General features: G+C 45.5%; 1 protein-coding gene across 1 annotated transcript; it reads right to left on the reverse strand.

Moving 5' to 3' along the window:
* Positions 1-1378: 1378 nt before the first annotated feature.
* cdh6 (cadherin 6) lies at positions 1379-21950 on the reverse strand. Its single transcript, XM_084707477.1, has 12 exons — positions 21832-21950; positions 12843-13253; positions 10724-11018; positions 10423-10542; positions 9111-9284; positions 8078-8265; positions 7717-7967; positions 6946-7082; positions 6707-6828; positions 5725-5842; positions 5124-5375; positions 1379-4045 (listed from the first exon to the last, which is right to left on the reverse strand). The coding sequence occupies exons 2-12, from the start codon at positions 13122-13124 to the stop codon at positions 3528-3530; spliced, it is 2457 nt and encodes an 818-aa protein (XP_084563603.1). The 5' UTR covers positions 13125-13253; positions 21832-21950; the 3' UTR covers positions 1379-3527.
* Positions 21951-22691: the final 741 nt, after the last annotated feature.

Genomic DNA, 22691 nt, shown 5'->3' on the forward strand with positions numbered 1-22691 from the left:
TGTTGGTGTAGTCACACGTGTTCTCTCTCTCTTCATGAGGGCTCGGCTCTCTCTCCTTCACTCTGTCAGAGGAGCAGCACTCAAACCTCCAGCTCTGTTGTCAATGGACACAAAATCAATTTGTTATTCTGCTGTGCCATCCAACCATTCTCCAGTCTCTTCCACTCCCCGATATATACCTGATGCATGCAGGATGGATGGAACCAAATCTAGATCCACAGTCATGTATCCTATTGCCAAGGATTTAATGCTATAGAAAATAAAATGCATTCAGATTACTTAATGTTTTTAGATTACAAAGAGAGAGAGGGGAAAAAGCGAATCAGAAAGATGTATACGTGTATACGTGTATGCATGTATCCATTGTCCTCTGTGCTTCTTAATGAGGGAATTTATGCATGTGTGTATGTCTATTTTAGTGTGTATGATCCTCCAGCATTCATCCCCACAGTCCCATTAAAGATTAACAGTGGGACTAGTAGTGAGCAGGCCCTGATGGAGGATGCCCTTGGGATGAGCACGGACAAGTCACATCTCTCCACTAATTCCTCAGCTGGAACAGCTTGTGGACAAGGTTCATGTGCATTTATCAAGCTCGTTGTGTTGCGTATATTTAGCTGAAAGTCTCTCATTTTCGGCAGATGGGCCCAAAGATCGTCCATAGCTAGGAATAGGCTTAAAAACATTCCATGTAGTATGTAGAAATCATATTGCACATTATTTGATTATTCCTTTTTCTACTCTGGGATATTCAATGTTGGATCATCGTTTAATTGTTATTGTTTTATTACGTCTTAATTAATATATGTTGTTATTATTATATGTTTTTTACTCATCTCTGAAGGAGTATGTGATGTGGATGTTCAAATTGGACCAGGATGTATGTTTTCATTATTCATAACAGATCTACTGTATATAATTGTCAACATTCTGAATACAAAACAATCCTATGCTTGTATTACACTTACCACTGCAGCTGCTGCATCTGGATGCAGTGATGGAGGGAGAGAAAAAGGCGGGTCATCAACAGAAGAGAAACGATACCAAATTACACAATGGCAAAGGTCTAAAATGATTCAATTAACACAGACATTGGCTGAAATAGCACCATCTGGCTCAGGTTATGATCATCCACAATCAGTTGCTAAATGAATCATCTGGTTCTAAATGTAAATGAGTCAGAGTCAGCCTCTGATGAATCAGCTCTCTCTAAATGTAAATGAATCAGATTTGGCAGATTAATGGTTCACCTTTAAAATCAAATTATGGATTACTCTAATTAGTTAAACGAGCACTTCTCCAAATTGGCTGCTGCTTAAAGAACATTTTCCTTTTCTCTAAAGCATGAACCATGGACCACACTTCTGTTGTGGTTTACTGTAAAAGTTTATTATGATAAAATTAAACATTTAATACACCATAGTAAGACTTCTGACTGCCCACATCAAATTGTACACCTCCAAAATACATCAAAAAACAGTGATTCTTTTGTTTTCAAGAATATCAATTAATAATCATCATCATTGTTGTTGTGTCCTATAAATATTTGGTACAAAAAAAGAACCACAATATAAAAAGCAGTTTACATGAACATTGTCTATGCTCCTCAATCACTGCCACAATATGCAGCTCTGACTGGTCCACAGTTTCATTCACCACCAGAACATCTTACAGACAAACTTGATAGCCAACCAATTGCTGCACCAAACAGACAACACAGTCTAACATACCAATGCTTTTTATGTGGCAAAGCAATAATTTATGCTAATTTTGGCTTCCATTGAAAGAATTCTCTCTGATATTGAATCTTGTAGAAGGCAGTACCACTCCAACCATCATATTTCTGATAGATCAACACAGCATACAAATATTTGTCATTAATTATGGCATGACTAATTCTGCTTTCTTATAAGGAAACACAAGATTTATCCCCACTTAAAATGCAAGTAAATGGTCCTGCAGCTACGTGTACACTTAGCACTCACTTCTTCAAGGTCTGCAAGGTCTAGGCAGGAAGGTTGATCATTTCAGTTGGGATCTAAATTAAATATGAAGCTTTTAGTTTTAAACTGTGCTGTTTGGGCGGTTTACAAACCTCTTGCAGATTATAATATCCCGATGGTCAGATTAGGAACTTTTCTAAAAAGTAGAGCAAAAGATGTTCTTCCTCGTGCCCATGTGTGGTAGTGTGAGGGCCGTGCCAGGCTTGTTCCTGGGAAGGGGAGGACCTTTACATGTGTCCCTCTTCGCATTACGTGGCCAAACACAATCAAATAACTGAAGCTTGCAAATTTAAGTCTTTACCAGATGTGCCAACCAGGAAAAGAGACCGGATCAGGTACCAAAACCAAAACCAAAATAGAACAAAATAAAAACGATATGCAAATCAACAGGAAAAATAACCATGAATAAAATCAAACTAACTTTTCACTAACGTCTAGGAACTGGTTAATAGTGGTTCCTTTTCCATGAAGCTTTTCCAAGAAACAGTTCATATTTCTCCTTCTGTTCTATGAAAACAAACTTTTTAACCTTCTGAGCTGTCTGCCACAGTACATGCTTTAGCTGCCCAGCGAAAATAAGAGATTTACTGGTAAAAACAACAAATTTGTTTTGAACTTGCTTGTTGGAACAGTGTAAACACAACAACACAAATTAATTATGTCTCTGTTCATAAAAATAGTTACAGTTCCTTACCTTGATGACAGCAGTTGAAATACAGAACAGAAATGTGCAATGTGTCTGAGCTAATTAAATAAAGTAGCAGATACAGTTTAAAAGTTATACAAGGTATTTCTTGGATACTGCATTCCTTGATTTCCTGTAAACATTTGGGGTCAGGGGTCAGTATTAATAATGGTAATTTGTTGGCTATGCACAGTACTGTCTTCTCCTTTTAACTACTTCTTTCAAAAGGTTTCACATGTTGCAGTTGTGCTCTAAAAGTTTGGGGGGTTGAAGAAAGGAGAGTTGCAGAATCCGTGGGCTACTGTAATACAGCCTAAACTAAGCACTGTTGCATAAGAAGTGTCTCTCAAAAACATTTTAACAAACGTGAAGCCCAGCAACATATTGTTCTCACAATACTGAATCAGTGTCACAATGTCTATTAAATCCACATCAAATGTTAGCAATCTGGCAAAATACTGACAGTGACATAATGCACTGAGAAACAAATAATGTTTTCTCATCTCAATGCAATTTACTGGGAGAACAGAAAAATATATAAATCCATAGAGTTTGTACAGTTTCTTTTCTGTAACCCAGAACTTCCAAGTGAGAATCACTTTGTCTATGAAGACTGTTTAGCACAAAGAGTAAAAAAACTGAAAACACCCAACTTATCGGACATCAAAGACAATGGCCGTCAGTTTCCAGGGCAACAGAAGGGCACTTAGTAAAAAAATACTCGGTCGACTTAATCCTCCTCTTCAGCCTGTCCATAGTCACTATGTCTGCAGAGTGTATGTAGGTGTTTATGTGTGTGTGTCTGTGTGTGTATGAGTGTTGTACTGGAACTGCATCAGCTAGGAGTCTCGGTCGCTGTCCTCCGCTCCGTACATGTCTGCCAGTTTCCTGAAGCGCGGCCCCCAGTCGCTGAGGTAATTATAGTCCTGGTCACCCTCAGAGGAGGAGGAGCCTAGTGAGCTCAACGAATCCGCCACAGAGCCCGCCCCCTCGTAGGCGTAGGTGGCGAGGGAGTCGTAGGGCGGGGCCGTGGGGTTACTGTCGTTGTCCAGAACCCTCTGGTTTATGAAGTCCCTGACGTCGGCGTTGTCCCGTTGCGTGGGGACGGCGAGCGCGGCGGCGTGGCGTCGCAGGGGCGGGTACAGGAGCGTGTCGGTGGGGATGATGTCACGCCGCTGCTTGGTCTCCTCCACGGCGTCGGGGTGACGCAGGGCGCCGATGTCAAATGCCTGCGTGTCCTCCTCTCCGCCGCCCTCGTCGTTGTAGCTGACCACATTGTCCCGCACGTCCTCCTTGGAGATGATCAGCGGCTCCTGTTTCCTCTGGCGCTTCAGGGCTGCAAACAGCACCACGATCACTGGATGAGAGGGAGAGGGGAGGGAGAGGGGGGAGGGTTAGGGGGAGGGGAGGGGAGGGAGGGAGAAGGAGAGGGAGAGGGAGAGGGGAGAGGGAGAGGGAGAGGGAGAGGGAGAGGGAGAGGGAGAGGGAGAGGGAGAGGGAGAGGGAGAGGGAGAGGGAGAGGGAGAGGGAGAGGGAGAGGGAGAGGGAGAGGGAGAGGGAGAGGGAGAGGGAGAGGGAGAGGGAGAGGGAGAGGGGAGGGGGAGGGAGGGAGGGAGGGAGAGGGGAGCTTAACACCAGGTTTATTGGCCCAAAACCATGATTCATTTCATCAAACATTCATTCATAGTGGTCTTCATATCTCAAAGAGAGAGTGAGAGACTGAAAGAGAGATAGGAAGAGAAACAAAGACAACGAGAGGGAGAAAGAGAAAGAGGTTAAGAAAGGAATGGAGGTATATTAGGCTAGATGGGTGTTTTGCCTTTCAGGGCTAGTTGGTTCCATTTGGTCACTCAGCTCTCGCGCTGCAGTGAACACACCATGTGAGCACATGAATAACCCAGATCCCATCTCTCAGTCTCTTTTGCTGAATGGATTGTCAGCATCCCATGGGATTGTAGGTAATGTTGAAAAGGTGACAGGTCTATTGTATTAATTTCCATATATTCAAGGTGCTCTTTTTCCTGTGTGCAATCTGTAAAATATGACGCTTGGCTGAGTTCATGAAAGTCATGGAGGTCATGGCTATATGGAAATAATAAATAAGATCGAGAAGCCCGCTCAATACTTAATCTGACATCTGTAAAAGCTTTAGTTTTTTTTTCTGACTAAAAGTTTCAGTATTTCTTGTCATTTTCATAATTCAAAGTATGCAATCCATTTGATTGTGAATGCCAAGATTTCATGTTACCCATTGGATGGTTTCAACAACCCCCTGATGGTTCTGCTTTCAGATATCTTGTCACCCACCCACTCACCCACTCACCCACTCATGTTCACCTCCAGCCATCTCAGCATCGTTCAGCACACAGCAGGATGATGATGACAGCTCCACACACACACACACACACACACACACACAAACATGCTGTACTCACTTAGCAGTATGATGACACAGAGCAGGATGGCGATGAGGGCTCCAGTGCTAAGGCCAGCTGAGCTGCTGAGGGCCTCTGCGTTACACAGCTCCATGTTGCCCTCGCGGTCACACGTGCACACGCGCACCGTGAGCGTGCCCGTGCTGCTCTGCATCGGGTAGTCACCGTCCGTCATCACCACGGGAACGTGGTAGATGCTCTGGGTGAGCCTGCTGTAGCTCCCTCTCCTTGTGAGTATTCCAGCTGTGTTATCTACACGGTGAGAACAAAATTAGTGTCAGGTGGAGTTTGGAGGATATTGCACAGACTTTTTTACATGGTTAAATCATTTACTTCCTCGATTGCTCAGATATCTGTGCAAAATTGTTGTCCATGGCAAATATTTAAATGGGCATTTGTAACTTTTTGGAGGCAGTTATAAAGCAAATTACATGCACTTCTAAGATCTGACATTGGGCAGCTACCCAATATGATTTTATCCCTTAAAAACACACTAACGTCACTGAACCCACAAGGCGGTGATGTGCACATGTCAATAAGCAGATGTGTGAACGTCGAGGCGTGTGAAGTGTGGAGCATGTGTGTGGGGGGATGTTCCCACCTCCGTTATCTCTGACGGTGAAGTTGCTGCGGTAGTTAGCCTCTGGGGACAGGCTGAAGAAGAACTTGTTCCCACTCTGTGGCTCGTCAGCGTCCACAGCGCTCACTGTTTGGATCTTCTGCTCACAGGACAACAGAGACACACCTGATGGTAATCCTACTCATTTACAGGACACACAGTCCCAAACGTGAACAGAGAATCAAACACACACACACACACGCAAGTACGCTCCACTGGGAAGCAGGGGTTGGCTTGATTTCTTCCTCCAAAATGAATTATGACTTTAGATGGATGGGGGATGAAAGAGTCGGAGAGGAGATGAGTGGCACAGAGCCACCTATTCAAACTCGTCCTTGATGTGTGACAGCTTCCTGTCATCCTCTATGACGGATTAGCTCATCAGACACCATAGAAGAAGAGAGAAGGGCCCAGGGGACCAATCACACAGCAGGAGATGGGTGGGCTGTCATCCCCAAGCTTTATCTCCATATGCATGTGCTGGAATGATGGACATGTCTTATTGTCACAGCCACCTGAGACGCTATAGGACTAATAGACACCAGACTGCCTGCATTCAAACCTGCTGGGTAGTATTTGGTAATAATGTACCCCCTATTTGTGGTCAAATAGATGGTTTTGTGGTATTGTACTAGGAACACACTTCAATGACCATGTTAACACTTGTTCCAAGTACTAACAAGCACCATGTGAGTATATAAACGTAGGTGGGCATTTGTCACATGGACGTGGAGAGCATTTGTAAGGGTTCAGCAGGGGAAGTGTGAGAGTCAGATGGCTGAGTGGTGAGGGAGTCGGGCTAGTAATCAGAAGGTTGCCGGATTGATTTCCCCGCCATGCCAAATGACGTTGTGTCCTTGGGCAAGGCACTTCACCCTACTTTCCTTGGGGGGAATGTCCCTGTACTTACTGTAAGTCACTCTGGATAAGAGCATCTACTAAATGTAAATGGAAGTGTCCATACCTGGCCGGGTTTGGTCCTCTCGCAGACGAATGTCTCGTAGATGGTAGGAAAAACGGGCGCGTTGTCATTGACATCCAGCACACGCACGTACACAGGGACCCGACTGGTCTGCTTGGGGTTGTCTGCCAAAGGAGACAGAAACACACAACCATCAGGTTGGATCCTCACTCTAATGAGGATGTTGGTGACTCATCAGTGCGCTGGAAGTCATACGCATGTCGTTGGGACAGGACACTCACTGAACTCTGTGGCAATGAGGGATATGTTGTGCCAGGCCGCCTCCTCTCGGTCTAGAGACCTGAGCAGGAACACGGAGCCGTTCCCCGGGTGAACGTTGAAGACCCGGTCCAGGTCTGTGCGCCTGTCGATCGAATACCTGCAAGAAGCCCAGACACCAAATGAGAGGGAGAAAGGGAGAGAGAAAGAAGGAAACGAGGCGGAGTGTGCCGTGAAGCATGTAGACAAGAGATATTCCTGAATGTAGTCGAACCCCTGAGCGAGGTGGATTTCACTTGACCTCCTGCTCTCACCGCAGCGCTAGGAGAACAAAGAACGACATTTGGGTTCGATTTACGATGGTAATATGTAATTTGCTCTTATTCAAAGTCTCTCTCCCTCTTAGTCTCTCTCTCTCTGTCTACTATTCCTACCCTGTCAGTCAGGTAGATGGAGGGACAGGTGCCCACAGAGCAACAGAGCAGCTAGATACAGAGAGTAGAGTGTGCCTGTGGCAGCTCCTGGCTGGGTTCTCTTTCACTGTGATGCCCTTTACCTGACTACCCATGAGGGTGGCAACAAGACGATAATTAGGGCTCATGGGACCATGATTTAATTTGCTCAGACTCACAGGTGGGTTTTTACACCCACACAAATGCACCCACACATAAACATACAGACTTACATAAACCTCTACGACGCCTTTCCACAATTCTAGTCTAGGATTGGCCACCGCGCGCTAGCCAGCAGGTCGGACTCGAAGGGTTGATGTTCCCGGAACATTCTTTCCATACCTGACTGGGCTGCGGTAGGCGTCTGGGTCCACGGCGCTGACCGAGCCCAGGGCCACGCCCACGGCGGCGTCCTCCTTCACCTCCATCATGTAGCTGGCCCGCTCAAACAGCGGCGGCTCGTCCACGTCCTCCACGCTGACGCGCACCGTCGCCATGTCCTTGGTGCCCACGGACAGGAAGCGCGAGTCCAGCTGCGTGTTCTGCACCTGGATCTCCAGCGTGTACGAGCGTTTCCTCTCGTAGTCTAGAGGCTACAGAACCGCGCAGAGTTAGCCAACCCAAATGATGCCGGAGCACTGGCATTGTGCCGTGACACATGTCCGTGTAGTCCAGATGCTGATTGGCAGCTGTTGGTATTTACCTTGACAACAGTGATGACTCCTTCTTGTGTGTCTTTGTCTGTGCTGATGTCGAACACGTCGATGCCGTCGCCGCTGACTACGGTGTAGTCCATCTCGGCATTGCTGCCGATGTCTTTATCTGTGGCTCGGATCCTCCCCACGGGAGTCCCTGCCCTCATCGACTCAGGAACGCTGAACTGGTATATGCCTGGAGGCATTGACACGCACACATTCAGAAGAACATTAGTTCAACATTCAGTGTGATTTACCACCATGGACAACTCCTGCTCTGAAGCCTGAACCAAAAGGCAGTGTTACACAACCGTGCAACACATGTAAGAGTGTGAATCTTGTCTTTGACACGCTGAATACAAAGAGGCGAATGGTCCTCTCAGCCACGTCCTACCTCAAACTGTAGTGTGTGTGTGTGTGTGTGTGTGTGTGTGTTTATGTATGTGTGTAAGTGTTTGTGATCAGCCTTCTCTCTACCATCCAGCATGAAGGGACTTATATTGTAATGCCAAAAGCAATCTGTCCAACAGATCCCCGGGTGCAATCAATTGACAGCCGCCAGAGTCATGACAACACAGGGTGAGGAAAGGGGGAAAGGGAAATAAAGAACGAGAACACTTTGGCAGTGTCAGAATGAGAGGAAAAGTAGAGTGGGAAACGGAAGAAAGTGAGAGAGTGTCAAAGAGGAGAGGAGAGAGAGGGGGATAGAAGTACTCTGTTGATTTAATCTGGATTACAAAAAAAAACAAAAAAACTGAATGACTTTGTGAACTGGGCCAGCACTGTGGTTGTTTAATCATGTCCTCATTCTCGATGGACACTCAGCTACTCTACTCTTCTGCTGAGAGACTACACTGTGTGCAGCAGACAGTTCTGAATGACGTCCCCATGGGGGAGCACAGCTGAAGCACACACCCAGAGGACCTCCTTCCATCCTGCTAATTCCAAAGCGTACTGGGACTACTCCCAGTGATTGGTCTCTGGGGAAATACAGGCTTTTTCCAGGTCTATAAAAACAGTGTGCGAAACATCAGTACTCACTCTGTGTGAAACGTGGGGGGTTATCGTTGACATCGGTCAGAGTGATGTTGATCACCGTGGATCCGGTCAAGCCGCCCCTCTGGCCGGCCATGTCCTTGGCCTCAATCACCACCTGGTAGTGTTCACGCTGCTCCCGGTCCATGTCGTTAGGACCCAAGGCTGTCCTGATCACGCCTACACAGAAAATGAGCAAACTGAAGAGTTTAGTGAATCCACATCACTGACCACTCACTGTAACTGTATGTGAAGCTACAGCAGAGGCTTTCATAGCCCTTTCTTTGTGACGAGGACACTATACTCTCAAAACAATAGGTTTCTGCAAGCGGTACCTTTTCTCATTCCATACTACTACATGCCACAATGAACTCTTGTATCCCCCCCCCAAAAAAATGGGATGCTATTGCATTTGACATCCATGTTTAACAGCGTCAATGTCATTTTTCCACCAATGTCAACAGATCGTTCACAGGTGAAGTGTACGTAGGATGTTTGAACACAGCCCTGAGCGGAGCTGAGCGGAGGGGGGGGGGGGGGCTGCTTCCCTCCTCTAATCCTCCATGATACACTGAGTACTGCCCGACATGGGCAGAAGCGTAGCAGCCTGCCAGTCAGGCGGTCATTTTGCCTCGTACAATAGCTTCTGTCGGAGCGTTTCTGTGAATAAGAGCTTCTGTTTTAGAGATTAACCCCCGAGCCCATGGGGAGCCATCTCTTCTTGTCTCCAAAGCTCTTAGGCTTTCAAGTCCTGTCTGTGTGTAAATGTGTGTGTGTGTGTGACAGGGACAACCTCTGGCATGTCACAACTGGGATCAGGCATATCGCTGCTAAGCCTTGTCATAATCTGGCAGCCTTTTCTGAGGCCATCTCCCTTTTGTTTAAAACACAGAGCAGTGGAGGAGATTTTCCAGGGTGCACATTATAAATGATTAAATGTGTCGTCGCTCTGCTTTAGACAGTGAAAATGGAGGTTGGGAATGCACTAATGGCCCGTTCTGAGTAGTGCATTACAATACATCAACCGTTCCCTGCAACACACACACACACACACACGCGCGTACGCACAGACACACAATTCCTTTCATCGAGACATTCATTTTTCTTTTCGCTAAAGCAAAGGGGCAGTCCACTCTCACATCCTCTTCACTAGACAGGTCATTAGGAAGAAAAGAGAGGCATGTAGAGGAGAGGAACTACAGGTGCAGAGTGGTACATCCTTGCCAAAGAGATTTGGCCAGGATCTCTTGACACTGCGTTACTGTCCCTGCATACCGGCCCGGTCTTCGAACCACCTCCACCATGCAAGCCCACTGACCTGTGGTGAGATCGACAGAGAAGTAAGGGTGTCCTTGGCTGATGCTGTACACCAGCTTAGCGCTGTTTCCGTACATGCTGTCATCAGCGTCAGTGGCGGTCACCTGGATTACTGACGTGCCTGGGAGAGAGAGAGAGAGAGAGAGAGAGAGAGAGAGAGAGAGAGAGAGAGGGGGGGGAGTGAGAGAGAGAGGGAGAGAGACAAAGATTTATCAAATGTCTTCAATACTAATCAATCAATAATATTTCTGACACATACACCTAAATCAAACAACCCGATGAGGACATTGTGAGTGACTCACCAATGTCGGACCTCTCTGGTACTGTTCCGGTGTAGACCTCCTTAGCGAACTTAGGCTCATTGTCGTTGATGTCGTGGAGCTTGACCACAAACTCTGTCTCCGGTTCCAGCTTGTGACCCGTGATCCTGTTCACCACGGTTGCCCGGAGGGTGTAGAAGGCCTTCTCTTCCCTGTCCAGCTTCTTGGTGGCGTGCAGGTCGCCGTTTTTCTCATCAATGACGAACAATGAGCCAGCGCCCTCACCAGACAGGATGTACTTGACTGCGCCGTCACCCCGGTCCATGTCTGACTGGAGCTATAGTTCATGAAACACAACACAGAGTCAGAACATTAAGATTGCGCTAGCTTCATGAGCTAAAGGCTAAAGGTTGTGGGCGACCTTCATGTCTGCTTGGGGTTAGGGCTAGAACCTGTTAGAAGCTGTTCGAGGGAAGGTTTTTTAGAGGGACCGCAGAATCAACACACAGTCAGCCAGATCTCTGGTGAGACAGCCTGCACTCTCATCAAACACAGGCGATCTCCTTGATTCTCAAATTAACCCTGTGTGACTATGTACCCACCTCTGGCTCTAGTCGTCTAACCACAGTATATCTTCCACTGCACCAGATGTACCACACCCATACGTCACCTATCCAATCAGAGAAGCTATCAGAGCGGTCGATATGTGTCCCTGAGCTCTCACTGGACCCTCCCATCCATTATCTCGGAAAACCAGAGCCAGGTCCAGCTACGAACCAGCACATCTAGCACTACTGTAGCAGGTTGCAGAACAAACCCACTCTAGGGAAATGATGGTGGTGGGGGATGGAGAAGGAAATGTCTTTAAAAGGAAAATAAAACGAGAGGCATGACACCTCAGCACGGGCAAAGAAGAACGATCATAGATCATAGATTTACCCCCCCCCCCTCCCCTCCCCCCGAGCACACAGTCGAGCCTTCTCATTATCATACAGTGTATTCCTGTGCCCGTGGCCACTGCAGCCACACGTACCAAGCTTCTGCTTTCATACTCTGCCACGCACCTTGAGATCGGTGCTTTGAAGTACAAATGTCACTGCAGTCATCTCTATAGTCATCACCTCCATGAGTGACGCAGTCACAAACTCCTACATATGTATGAATCTGGCACAAAAACACACACGTGCACATAGCCACTCTGTCACATATATCCCCGGGAGAGACGCAACACTGGAACAGAGCACATGTCATTATATGTGCAGTAACACAGCAGGCTTGTGGCGAAAAAGAGGATTGTGACAAGGTGGATCATTCTCTTCAGGGCTTTCTGAAAAGAGCCCCTGCCCTGCTCACACACACTTGGTCCTCTTTCTTTCTTTCTTCCCTCCCACCTGTCTACCTTATCTTTTTTCATACACGCTTCATCTCTCCCCCTCCCACTCTCTCTCTCTCTCTCTCTCTCTCTGTCTCTCTCTCTGTCTCTCTCTCTCTCTCGCTCTCTCCTTGTTTCCCTCTATATCTCCAGCCTCTTTGATCATGTCGTATCTGAGACCTACAGTGTGTGCGGCTGGTGTGAGAGACTGACTGTGAGAACATGCCGGGCTGGAGGGCCCACAGCCTCTGTAGCCTCTGCAGCTCCACTCTCACTCTCCTGTCTCATCTCCTGCACCAGACCCCATCCAGCCATCTTGCCATCCAGCCCTCAATGAAACACACTACATAGGGGGTCCAATATAAAGACATCAAAAACCCAAATCCACAAGCAGGTTGGAGCTCGATTTGTTTGGTCTTTTCAAAAGGTAGAAATAATAGTATTCACGCTGTTCGTGCTGTCGAGTACAGAATGAAGCACTGTTTCATTTCTTCAGGCAATCATGTATTTCTTTCAGTTTTGGTTTGACACGTTATACCCTACAGGCCTAAAGTATCCCACGAACTAGACTCTGTTCCTCCTCTCTCGTCTGCTTAATGGGTGGTCTTGAGATTGAAAGGTTACCACAGTCCTAGGCATTGATGAATACCTCGTCTTTTGTATTTTGAGCCACTGTGTGTTTCCTTTGGCATTACAACAGGTGTTTAGTTGATATTGTTCAAACATCACTCTAAAACATGTTACAGCATTTGCATATCATTTTAGCCTTGACTGGGTTACAGGTCCCACCTTGCCAATGTACTGGTGATCACTTCCTGTGTACTCCTCCTGGAGGAAGAACTGGTTCCACATCCAGCCTCGTCGGACACGCTTCAGAGCTTGACGCCCGCTGAAGCGCTCATCATTCTGGGGGACTGGCCCCACACGGTCCCCTTCAACCTCCAGCCCTCCAGCCCCTGGCTGGGCGTCAGTCTCTGGCTGGCTGGCAAGAGCCATGGCCTGCACAGGCACAGACAGCACTAAGGCCAGGGCCACCGTGGTCCACAGAGGGACCAGCAAGAGCGTTCTCATCTTGGCGTCTTCTCTTTCTCTCTCTCTTTCCTCTGTTCAATGGTGTTGGTGGAGTGTTCTATCTTTGCAGATGTTTAGGTTCTGTCAAGGAAGCCTCCCTCATACTCCCTCCTCTGGATGGATGGAAACCTGTTGATGAAGAAAAAAGAGATAAGATTTATATATAGGACTAGGTTTGTCGTTTATTTTATATAGCTGGTCATTTTGGGTTTGTTTTATCTTTCATTTATAGTTGAACTGAAAAGTCAAAAAGATATGAACAAATAATCACAGACAACCATTTTTGAATGAGAAAAATGTAAAACTTTTTTGAGATGCTTGTCTGTGAAAATGTTTTCCGATATCTTTGTCAATTTTGAAACGTTACACTTCAAGGACTCAATTATAGTTTAGGAATCAATAGAAACTATTCCTGTCATGTAATGGGTGAATACGACCAGGGAGCAGAGAGACCCCCCCGCCTCTGATATAAACCAGCCTTTATTCTGCAACCACTAAAAGCCTTGCACTCAAACACACAAAAATCAATGAATCAATCCAAATTCACATCGTATGAACCACTTTGCAGGTCAGAAACGCTACCAGAGCAATTACATGACTTATGGTGCTTTCAGCTATCAAAGCTCTGGGCTATGCAACGTCTTAATAATAGCATGCAAATTATATGGTGGCTAACAGCACTTTGTACCTGCCCTGACCAGATCAAACTACTGTAAGCCCGAACATGCTCACTCCCTCAAGCCCACATGATGCACACATATAATGTATACCCTGCCCAAGGCTCCCAGTCTCTCTGTTGTCATTAAAACCATCAGTGGTGAAACTGTGTGAGGCAGGAGCATAAGGCCAGATGTTAAATCAATTTCCTGCTCAGTGTTTTACCAGCAGGTTGACCCACATCACAATGTTTAGATTGACATTTAAGTCATCCACTTCAGCCTTTTATTGAGAGTGCTTCAGAACCGGTCCAATCAATTCAGAATCAGGTGGGCGAGGAGGGCATGCTGAGTCCAGATCTCCTGTTTTGGTCAACCGTGCATGCTTGTCATTGACTGAACTGCAATCAACATGTTTATTTCCATCAGCCCCGAGGGCCGAGGGTCACCATGGCCCTCCCTCTCTGTCACACGCACATGTACGCTTACACACACACACACACACACACACAGACACACACACACACAGTCATGCATGCAGAGGCAGTGAATCACAGTGTAATTGTGATGGTGAAACAAGCACAACATTCCTCCTTTCCACTCTGAGGCTACTGCTGCTTTATCTCTCCATCCATTAAACCATTAGCCTAGCTTTATGAATGGCCTTAATTGAATCAGGTAACAGCAGATACTAGACAGTATTGATTAAATGTCAGAATCAGTCAGCTATATAATGCCTTGGAGGTTTGAAACTGAGGGGTGGGAAGTTACTGAAGGGAGTGTCCCAGGGACAAATCCTTTACATTGCTATTAGCCAACTGGAGCAGTCAAATGTGTGGACGTATATGTGAGTGTGAGGGTATGTGTGTACAGTGTGCGAGAGCAGGGTGTGTGTGCATGCACAAGGAGAACCATATTAGTCAAGCCCCAGGAGCGCTCCTCCACAGCTCTGTGACCTGTTAAATCCCATGACAACATCTTGCTGGGGGAAATCACCTGAACGCAACACCATAGAGGACACACACACACAGACAAGTGTCCCACCAAAAAAGACTGTGATTAACTCGTTTGCACATCATTCACACATGAAAGAAACTGGAGGCATACTAAAGTGTGTGTTCATCATGAATGCTAATGTCTGCGTATGGTACGTATGGATCTCTGTGTGTACTTTAGCTTCCATAAGTCATTTAGTAAAGTATCTAAATCCATCCTGTATACTAAAGACACAGACTCCTCTTCTGTTGTGGACAGCAGGTCATCTCAGGGAAATAAACCACCCTTGGTGGTTCTTAACTTGACCTTCAGGACACACCGCTTCACTGACTTTAATACCTCACATCTACCATAGGGGGATTTAACTGGCCCCCAGGGGACTGGGTAGGGTGTCGTGCGTGAAGGTTTATGTGTGTGTGTGTGTGTGTGTGTATATGAGAGTGCTTGCTGACGGCCTGACTATACCAGGACCACCAGCCACACCTGTGAGGGCGACGGTGAGGGTGTCAGTGTGTGACTGTGTGTGTGGGAAGGGGAGCCGAGAGGGACTGTGCGTGTGCGTGCACGCGGCCCTGCCACAGACGACAGCCCCGTAGTGGGTCCTGAAGACTCCCACAGGACCAATTAGAGGTGAAGAAAGGAGAATGTCATCATCCACAGGCTGTCACACGCGTGTGTGAGACAGAGAGAGAGAGAGAGAGAGAGAGAGAGAGAGAGAGAGAGAGAGAGAGAGAGAGAGAGAGAGAGAGAGAGAGAGAGAGAGAGAGAGAGAGAGAGAGAGAGAGAGACTGGCAGGCAGGCAAGCAGGCAGGCAGGCAGGCAGGCAGGCAGGCAGGCAGGCAGGCAGGCAACAGGCAGGCAGGCCGGCAGGCAGGCATGCAGGCAGGCTTCCACACTGGGGAAGAGCAGTGGTATAAGGGCAGCTCATGCCCGGCGGTGTCTGAGAAGCAGACAGTCTGCAGTTTGCTAATGAAGAGCTCTGCATCCACCTCCCACTTTGTTTAATTAGAATACTCGGACACACATCATTTGATCAATCCACATGTCAATGATGTCACTTCGTAATTACACATGTAGGAGTTGAAGCATGAGTTGGTGTTTACCTTTTTGTATGGAGTATGGAGTTTTTAAGTCATTTTTCTCTGGTTGCAGCAGAATGGATGTTTCAGGGAGTACAACATTGCACACAGACGGAAGCAATATTTCCTGGACTGATCTCAAGTTACCAATACTGCAAGTGCCAGGGAGCCTAGCCACCCAACCAGGCTGTCAGGCAGCATTTCATGAAATGGGCCGGTGGTCATCAACTTACAATGATTCGGTCGTCAATTTCTATTGATCAGTCTGTTTATAGGGGGAAAATGAGTCTAGACTGTGGACTGCAAGGTTGCATACACAATGACATCAGCTTGCTTATAACACAGATTCAGATATAGCAATCAATCGAGTTCTGCTCGGTTCCTGAGATGGAGCCAATCGACGAGCTCAGCTCCAGCTATGATTGTACACAATAGTGTGTAATCAATGTACAGAATGAAATCAAATGACATTTAAAATCAAATCAAGGGAATTCGACATCCATTCTTTAGTGGTGTAGACCTGCATCGCCTGGTCTTATTGGACCTCTCATACTGAAGCTCTGGCCACTACCACACAACACGAGCCATAATACCAACTGCCCTAGACCCACACGCCCGCTCTTCTCCCTCTCACCTTAACCCACACATCTTCCCCCCTCTCAACCCTACAAACTGCTACCATCCCATACAATCCCTTACCCTGCCCCCCTTGCCCCACCCCACATCCCCCATAATCCCTGCAGCAACATGCCCTAATCTCAACAGGGAGAGATAATAGATATTAAGTGTGTGTGTGTGCTGTGTGTTTTTCTCGCTTTCCTCAATAGGACAGCCATGTGTTTCTCCTGAGCAGCCACTACTCCAGGCCAGCACTCACCAGATGGAACTCCTTCTTACGTAAGCGTGAGAAGATATGGGGTTCCAACGTACCTTGGTCACAACATTGTGACACAGACAATGACTTCTTCTCTCATCAGGTACGGGTTCACACCCTGGTCTGATTTGGCCTAGTCTACTCAAGAATAGTCTAGTCCAGTCTTGTCTGGTCTTGTCTAATTTGGTCTGGTTTAGCCTGGTTTGGACTGGTTTGGACAGGTTTGGTCTGGTTGTTTTGCTGTTCACATCACCTCACAATCAGCAAACTAGGCGTATCCACTGGTTCGGTGCCCTTGGTGTTTGACCCTGCAGTGATGCCTTTAGTTCTGTTGTGTGTGTGTCTTTTTTATGTGTTTATTTGTGTGTTTTTTATAGCATTTCCAAATAGGCTTCCTGTTGGGCCTGTGTGTGCAATGTATTTGTGTGTATGTGTGTTTACGTGTTTGTGTGCTTGTGAGTTTGTTTAGAAGGTGTTTATTTGGTGTTTCTTGGAGGAGGAGAAAGCGTGAGAACTGCAGTTTTATGGCAGGTTGAACTCACTGGGAGCCTACATGGCTCTTCTCTCCCTTGCCTGCTGTATTGTGACCAGGAACTGGAATGTTGTGCCCTATTGCCATGCAAATGAGCAAACGTCTGGCTCAGCTATCGTTACGTGTGGGTGTAAGTGTGTGTGTGTGTGCATCTGTGAGTGTGACTTACAGTGCAAACACACACATCTCCCACAAGACCAAATGGCCATTTCTGCAGGGTTACCAGAGCAGGGTTTCAAACCACCTCTACAACATCAGCACAGTGCTTCAAGCTATTTGACCCGGTGAGAGACATCCCCTACCAGTCTATTTATGTCTTAATTTAGGATAAACACTTGCCTTGGAGGGCACATCAATATACGAGACCTTCCACAGTGCTTTACATGATGTGAACTCCCACACAACACAAGCTGGGTGAGAGAGAAGAAGCTGGAGAGGATGAAAAAGAAAGAGAGAAAGAAAGAAAGACAGAAGTAAATGACAGAAAGAGACAGAGAGAAAGCAAGAGAGATGGGAAAAAGAGATACCATGAAGACTAATGAAGAGAGAAGCCACTGTCAATTCAGCACCAGATGATCTCAGGGGTCAGGGGTCATAGCGATTATAAGACATAAGGAGTGATGCTGGGCGCTTTGAGTTATGTCATTCACACTGCTCTCCAAACACCATAAGCTTGGTGAATCCTCTGCTTTATCTCAGCAATGCAGAGAAAACTCTTCTGCAGTTCATGGTGTGAGACACTGGAGACAGCCGTCTGGTGACTCCTGGGACTGTATAATGTCTTGCTGTGTACTGCTACCACACAGAAGGAGTGAACGCGAGATAGAAACCGCATCGAGTCAACACGGAAATGAACGATCGCCCAAATATTTGTTCCAAATCATCGTTTTGTGTGTGTATTGGGAAACAGCCACAGTTGCTGGGTGGGGCGTAAGTCTGTTAAACAACATTTCAGACGAGTTTCGCAAAGATCTATCTCTCGTTCCGTCCTCATGTCTATTTCGGTCGTTAATTAAGCTTGTCAGCACCTGATCATGGGTGCGTATTACAAACCAAACAAACACACCAAACTTTACGTAGGGGAAGCGATAGACAGGGAGTTAAACACCGGGGTGACTGTGAGCCTTAGGGTGAGGAAGAGATGGAGAGACGACATAAACTATTCATGTGTTTTAGAAAGGACGGCTTGAGAACTGTGTATTTTACACCCTGAAATCACATTCACAGCAGCCTGGCATACAAGATAAGACTTGTAGCAAATAAGACTAAGTCTTGACGTACAACCTGTTCATCTCAGTTGTTTACACAATATATGAAAAAACAATGATAAACAAAAAATCCACTACCCTTACTTCTGGTGAATAAGGTAGGCCTAATGACTATTGTTTCTGTCACATATTCTTTAACTCTATTATCACTCACATGCACACCCATTTCCTTATTTCAGTCTCTTTTTACTCAATCACAGACTTGTGTTAAAAACCCTGGTGACATCCAATGACAATGTTAGTCTGCGCTTCAGACAAGATGTGTACAAACAGAGCTGTCTCAAGTAAGACATAATTGCTGCCACTGTCAAATCGAGCACAGGAAGCAGTTCAAGGCGAGCAGCTCAACAAACTCTAAACAGCCACCATTTTTTCGGTGGACAGATTCAGATGACTGCTTGTCAAAAGAAACTGTTCATTTGTGGACAACCTCCCTGTGACTCATTACAGAGGAGACTTTTCACGCTCCGTTTTCTGGGGTACACAGAGCAGCCTGAACAACAGTCAGGTGGCTGAGTGGTTAGGGAATCGGGCTAGTAATCTGAAGGTTGCCAGTTCGATTCCTGGCCATGCCAAATGACGTTGTGTCCTTGGGCAAGACACTTCACCCTACTTGCCTCTGGGGAATGTCCCTGTACTTACTGTAAGTCACTCTGGACAAGAGTGTCTGCTAAATGACTAAATGTAAATGTAACAAGGTACACAATGCTTGAGGTGACCTATTTATTAATTAGAATTAACCGTTCAGATAGGAGGAAGAAAACAGGCAAAAATGATTCCTGGTATGAACCTTTCTTTGTAAAAATGTTCTAGAATCAGAAAAGCTTTAGAATGGGTTTGTCTCCTCTGGATAACTGACCCTGTTTGTGTCTAGGTAAAGCCTTTGTTAAGATCAAACCATGGAAATGCCACACTGAACCTAACAGATAAGTTCCTCAGTGTAACAGTTGATGATGGCCCAGCTGTGATATTCAATGTTATCTCACTCCTCGGTAGGTTGACAAACACTCAGGACAATGGCTCATTGTCCTGTGAGGTGTCAAAGCATGCAGCCTAATTAACATGCAGACCTGTTTAGAGACTGTGCTCATTTGCATACAGAGACTCTTTAATTTAATAAAATGATGTCATTGTGCTATCTGGGCACTTGGATTTAATCATTTTGTGGCTGAGTGTGTTTGCCATTGAGAGTATAATGCTACTTTTTCTGTCGCATGTATCACAAAACATGTTATAACAATAATAATAATGATCTTAATAATAATTTAGAAGATCCTTTTATCCCAAGCAAAACACAGTACAGGAAGGGTTTGGAACATGCAACCTCTTGATCTGCAGTTGTGCTCTAACCACTGTGATCTTTCCACTGATTGGACCAGAAGGCTATTACAGCATGACTATACATTACAATGCAGGTTTCATATAGAAGATGAAGGAAAGGTATGAGAATGTTGGTGTCAGCCTACAGGCTACTCGATGTCTGTAGTGTAGAAGCCAGGCCTTAGTTCCTTGTGATTCATGCCAAGTTGGTGAGCTGGAACTCATTCTTAATTCATTATGGATACCCTTGACTCACTGAACAACATCACAGGCTACTGAACAACTGAACCGAGGCCAACCAATATAGTTGAAAACTAAAATGTCCCCTACATACATATTCGCCATTTACTTTCAGACGGATCAGGCAAGACCTTCACCTTCCACTTCTTCACAGAGCATTAAGGCGCATAACGGTGCATACACGTAGGCTACGAAATCTATCCCAAGATGAATATTTTTCAAATATTGTATTTTCAAGAATTTCAATTAATTAATTTGGGAACATATCCCTTCTCCTAATTTTTCACACTCTGGCACCACCACACGAGGGCACGGTGAATAAACGCGACGCAATCGCTCAAAACCCTTTACCAGATCATAAGCTACTTCAGTAACGTGAAGTTTAAAATTGCTTTTAATCAACGTTTAGGACACGAGCGTATGAATCCTTCGAAGCAATCCTAGGAAAGCGGTTCGAACGCACCACGGGTCACTGTTATCTAGGTAATGGGAAAGCGAGACCATTACAAAATTGTTCACTGATCAAATCTGCCTCTCTTCAATGGAATTTAAACATGTTTATTTATTTTTTCCACTCACAAAGCTATTAAACAAGTTAACTTATGCGGAAAATTGTATGGCCTTCGCACAATAAGAGAATCTTAGAGGCTCTGATACAGGTGTCTCGCATCAGCTCCGCTCCGTCCGGAGAGCTGCCTCGAGCCAACACTTGTTTCTGAGAGAACATCGAAATAAGGCTAGAGCGTCATCATTAGACTGTTAGCAAGTTACAAGTCAGCTTACATCAACATTTCAATATATCGTCATGGTCACATTGATGAAGGTTCACCAAATAATTTCTAAAACATAATTGTATCCACCGGAGAAGCGATAATTGTGGTTTGCTGTGATCACTCACGACTCTATGGCTACAAGACTGCAAGCGTTAAATCCTTTGGGCTTGGGGCGTTTAGCCGTCCTTTCATCAGCGTTCATAACACACACCGTCATAGGACTGTCTAATCCATCAGATCTAAGCATTACATATTTTCAGGAGTAGGCTAGTGAAGAGCGAAAGCTTGGGTTTGGGCTGGTTAGGCTAGAGTTGGGTTCAATTGCCCGCTGTCACATGCAAAGTAGCTAGTGTCGACCCGCAACCAGTCTATCAATAAAACTCAACGGATGATTCGGAAAATTGGAGACTATGCGGAGTAACAAATCAAAAAAACTGTTTTCGCAACTTTCCCGTAACTTAGGCTACAGTTCAGTTGAATTAATAAGAGATCGCAGCATTATTGTTTCAAGAGAAAATAATTAAGCATATGCTGCTCTAATGAGACGGTTATTTTTATCTCACAACTCACAAGTCAACGATGTTTTATTTGCCTATTTCTTGAAAGAAAGTCATTAAAATGTAATGCGTTTCCCCTGTTATTCTGATGAAGGCTTTGCAATGAAAATACCAAAGACCAAGTAGGCTACAAGTGAGAGCAATATTCAAATTCAAATCAATTTTTGAAAGACTCACGTCATTGAGATTAATATTCCACTTTTGAATTGTAGTCCAGCTGGCTAACCCCAAAATATTGTAGATATTGTATGCATACATCACATAGCCTATAATGTGACCAAACAGCAGAGGAATACCTACTCGTTAACCTTAAGATTCTAAAACAGCAACTGGACAGGTCTATTATTATAAATAAATAAATGTATAGCCAACAAAAGCCTCGTAAAGTGAAAAACAATGATAGCGGACTTACCACCGTTTTGAAGTATTTTAAAGTTAAATCAAATGTTGCGTTGTGTGAATCCGTTGGATGCGACTGACACACTAAAAGCAAATCATGTCCGCCTACTTGCCAGCACTCTCTATCTCCCCCCTCTCTCATTGAACATCACTTCGCAGTTTGCTCTCTCGCTCTAGAAGTTGAAACGTTTTCTGATTGGACGCTTCGGACTGGTCCAGGTTAGACTTCCAGGCAATGGGAAAAATACATTTATCTGAAACGTCACTTTAATACAAATTCAAGATCATTTCCCCATGTCTTGTTAAATGAAGTCGAATTCATATTTTTGTTAAACACTTTGGTATCAGTAAGTCGTACAGCCTCCCTTGAAAGATGATTAAAATATGGAAACTGGCGGAGTGTTTATTTTTAACGCATGAACAAACCGGAACAGCCTATAGCTTCAGCCAGTTGTGTTCGCCGAGAGATTATTATATATTACACAAATACGGTATATGTATATTGTGTCACATTAAATACGTTTGGTCTGGATTGTGGTCAGTTTTCTTTTCCACCTTGGCGCTCTGGATTTGATAGCAACTGGTCACAGTTGATGACATAGCAATTCTTTCTCAGTGAACTCAGCTAGAGTCAAAACTCATTAAGATTCCCACCACGGGCAACCAAAGGCTAAAAGCCATATATTACACTGCTGAATAAATGTAGTCAAAGCAACCCTCCTCCTCCTCAACAGACACACACACACACACACACACACACACGCACGCACACACACACACACACACACACACACACACACACACACACACACACACACACACTTGGGCAATGCTCAAAGCAACCATGAAGCCCCACACCACCACACACTAGAT

This window comes from Hypomesus nipponensis, chromosome 10 (genome assembly GCF_054491055.1).
Source record: "Hypomesus nipponensis isolate SF chromosome 10, ASM5449105v1, whole genome shotgun sequence".
Taxonomy (NCBI): Eukaryota; Metazoa; Chordata; class Actinopteri; order Osmeriformes; family Osmeridae; genus Hypomesus; species Hypomesus nipponensis.

Coding starts and splice junctions, on each gene's coding strand:
- cdh6 (XM_084707477.1), bottom strand. CDS start 13,124: ATGAGAACGCTCTTGCTGGTCCCTCTGTGGACCACGGTGGCCCTGGCC. Junction 11,019..12,842: donor ATCACCAGTACATTGGCAAG/GTGGGACCTGTA, acceptor CATGAACTATAG/CTCCAGTCAGACATGGACCG. Junction 9,285..10,422: donor CTCTGTCGATCTCACCACAG/GTCAGTGGGCTT, acceptor TTTTCTGTGTAG/GCGTGATCAGGACAGCCTTG.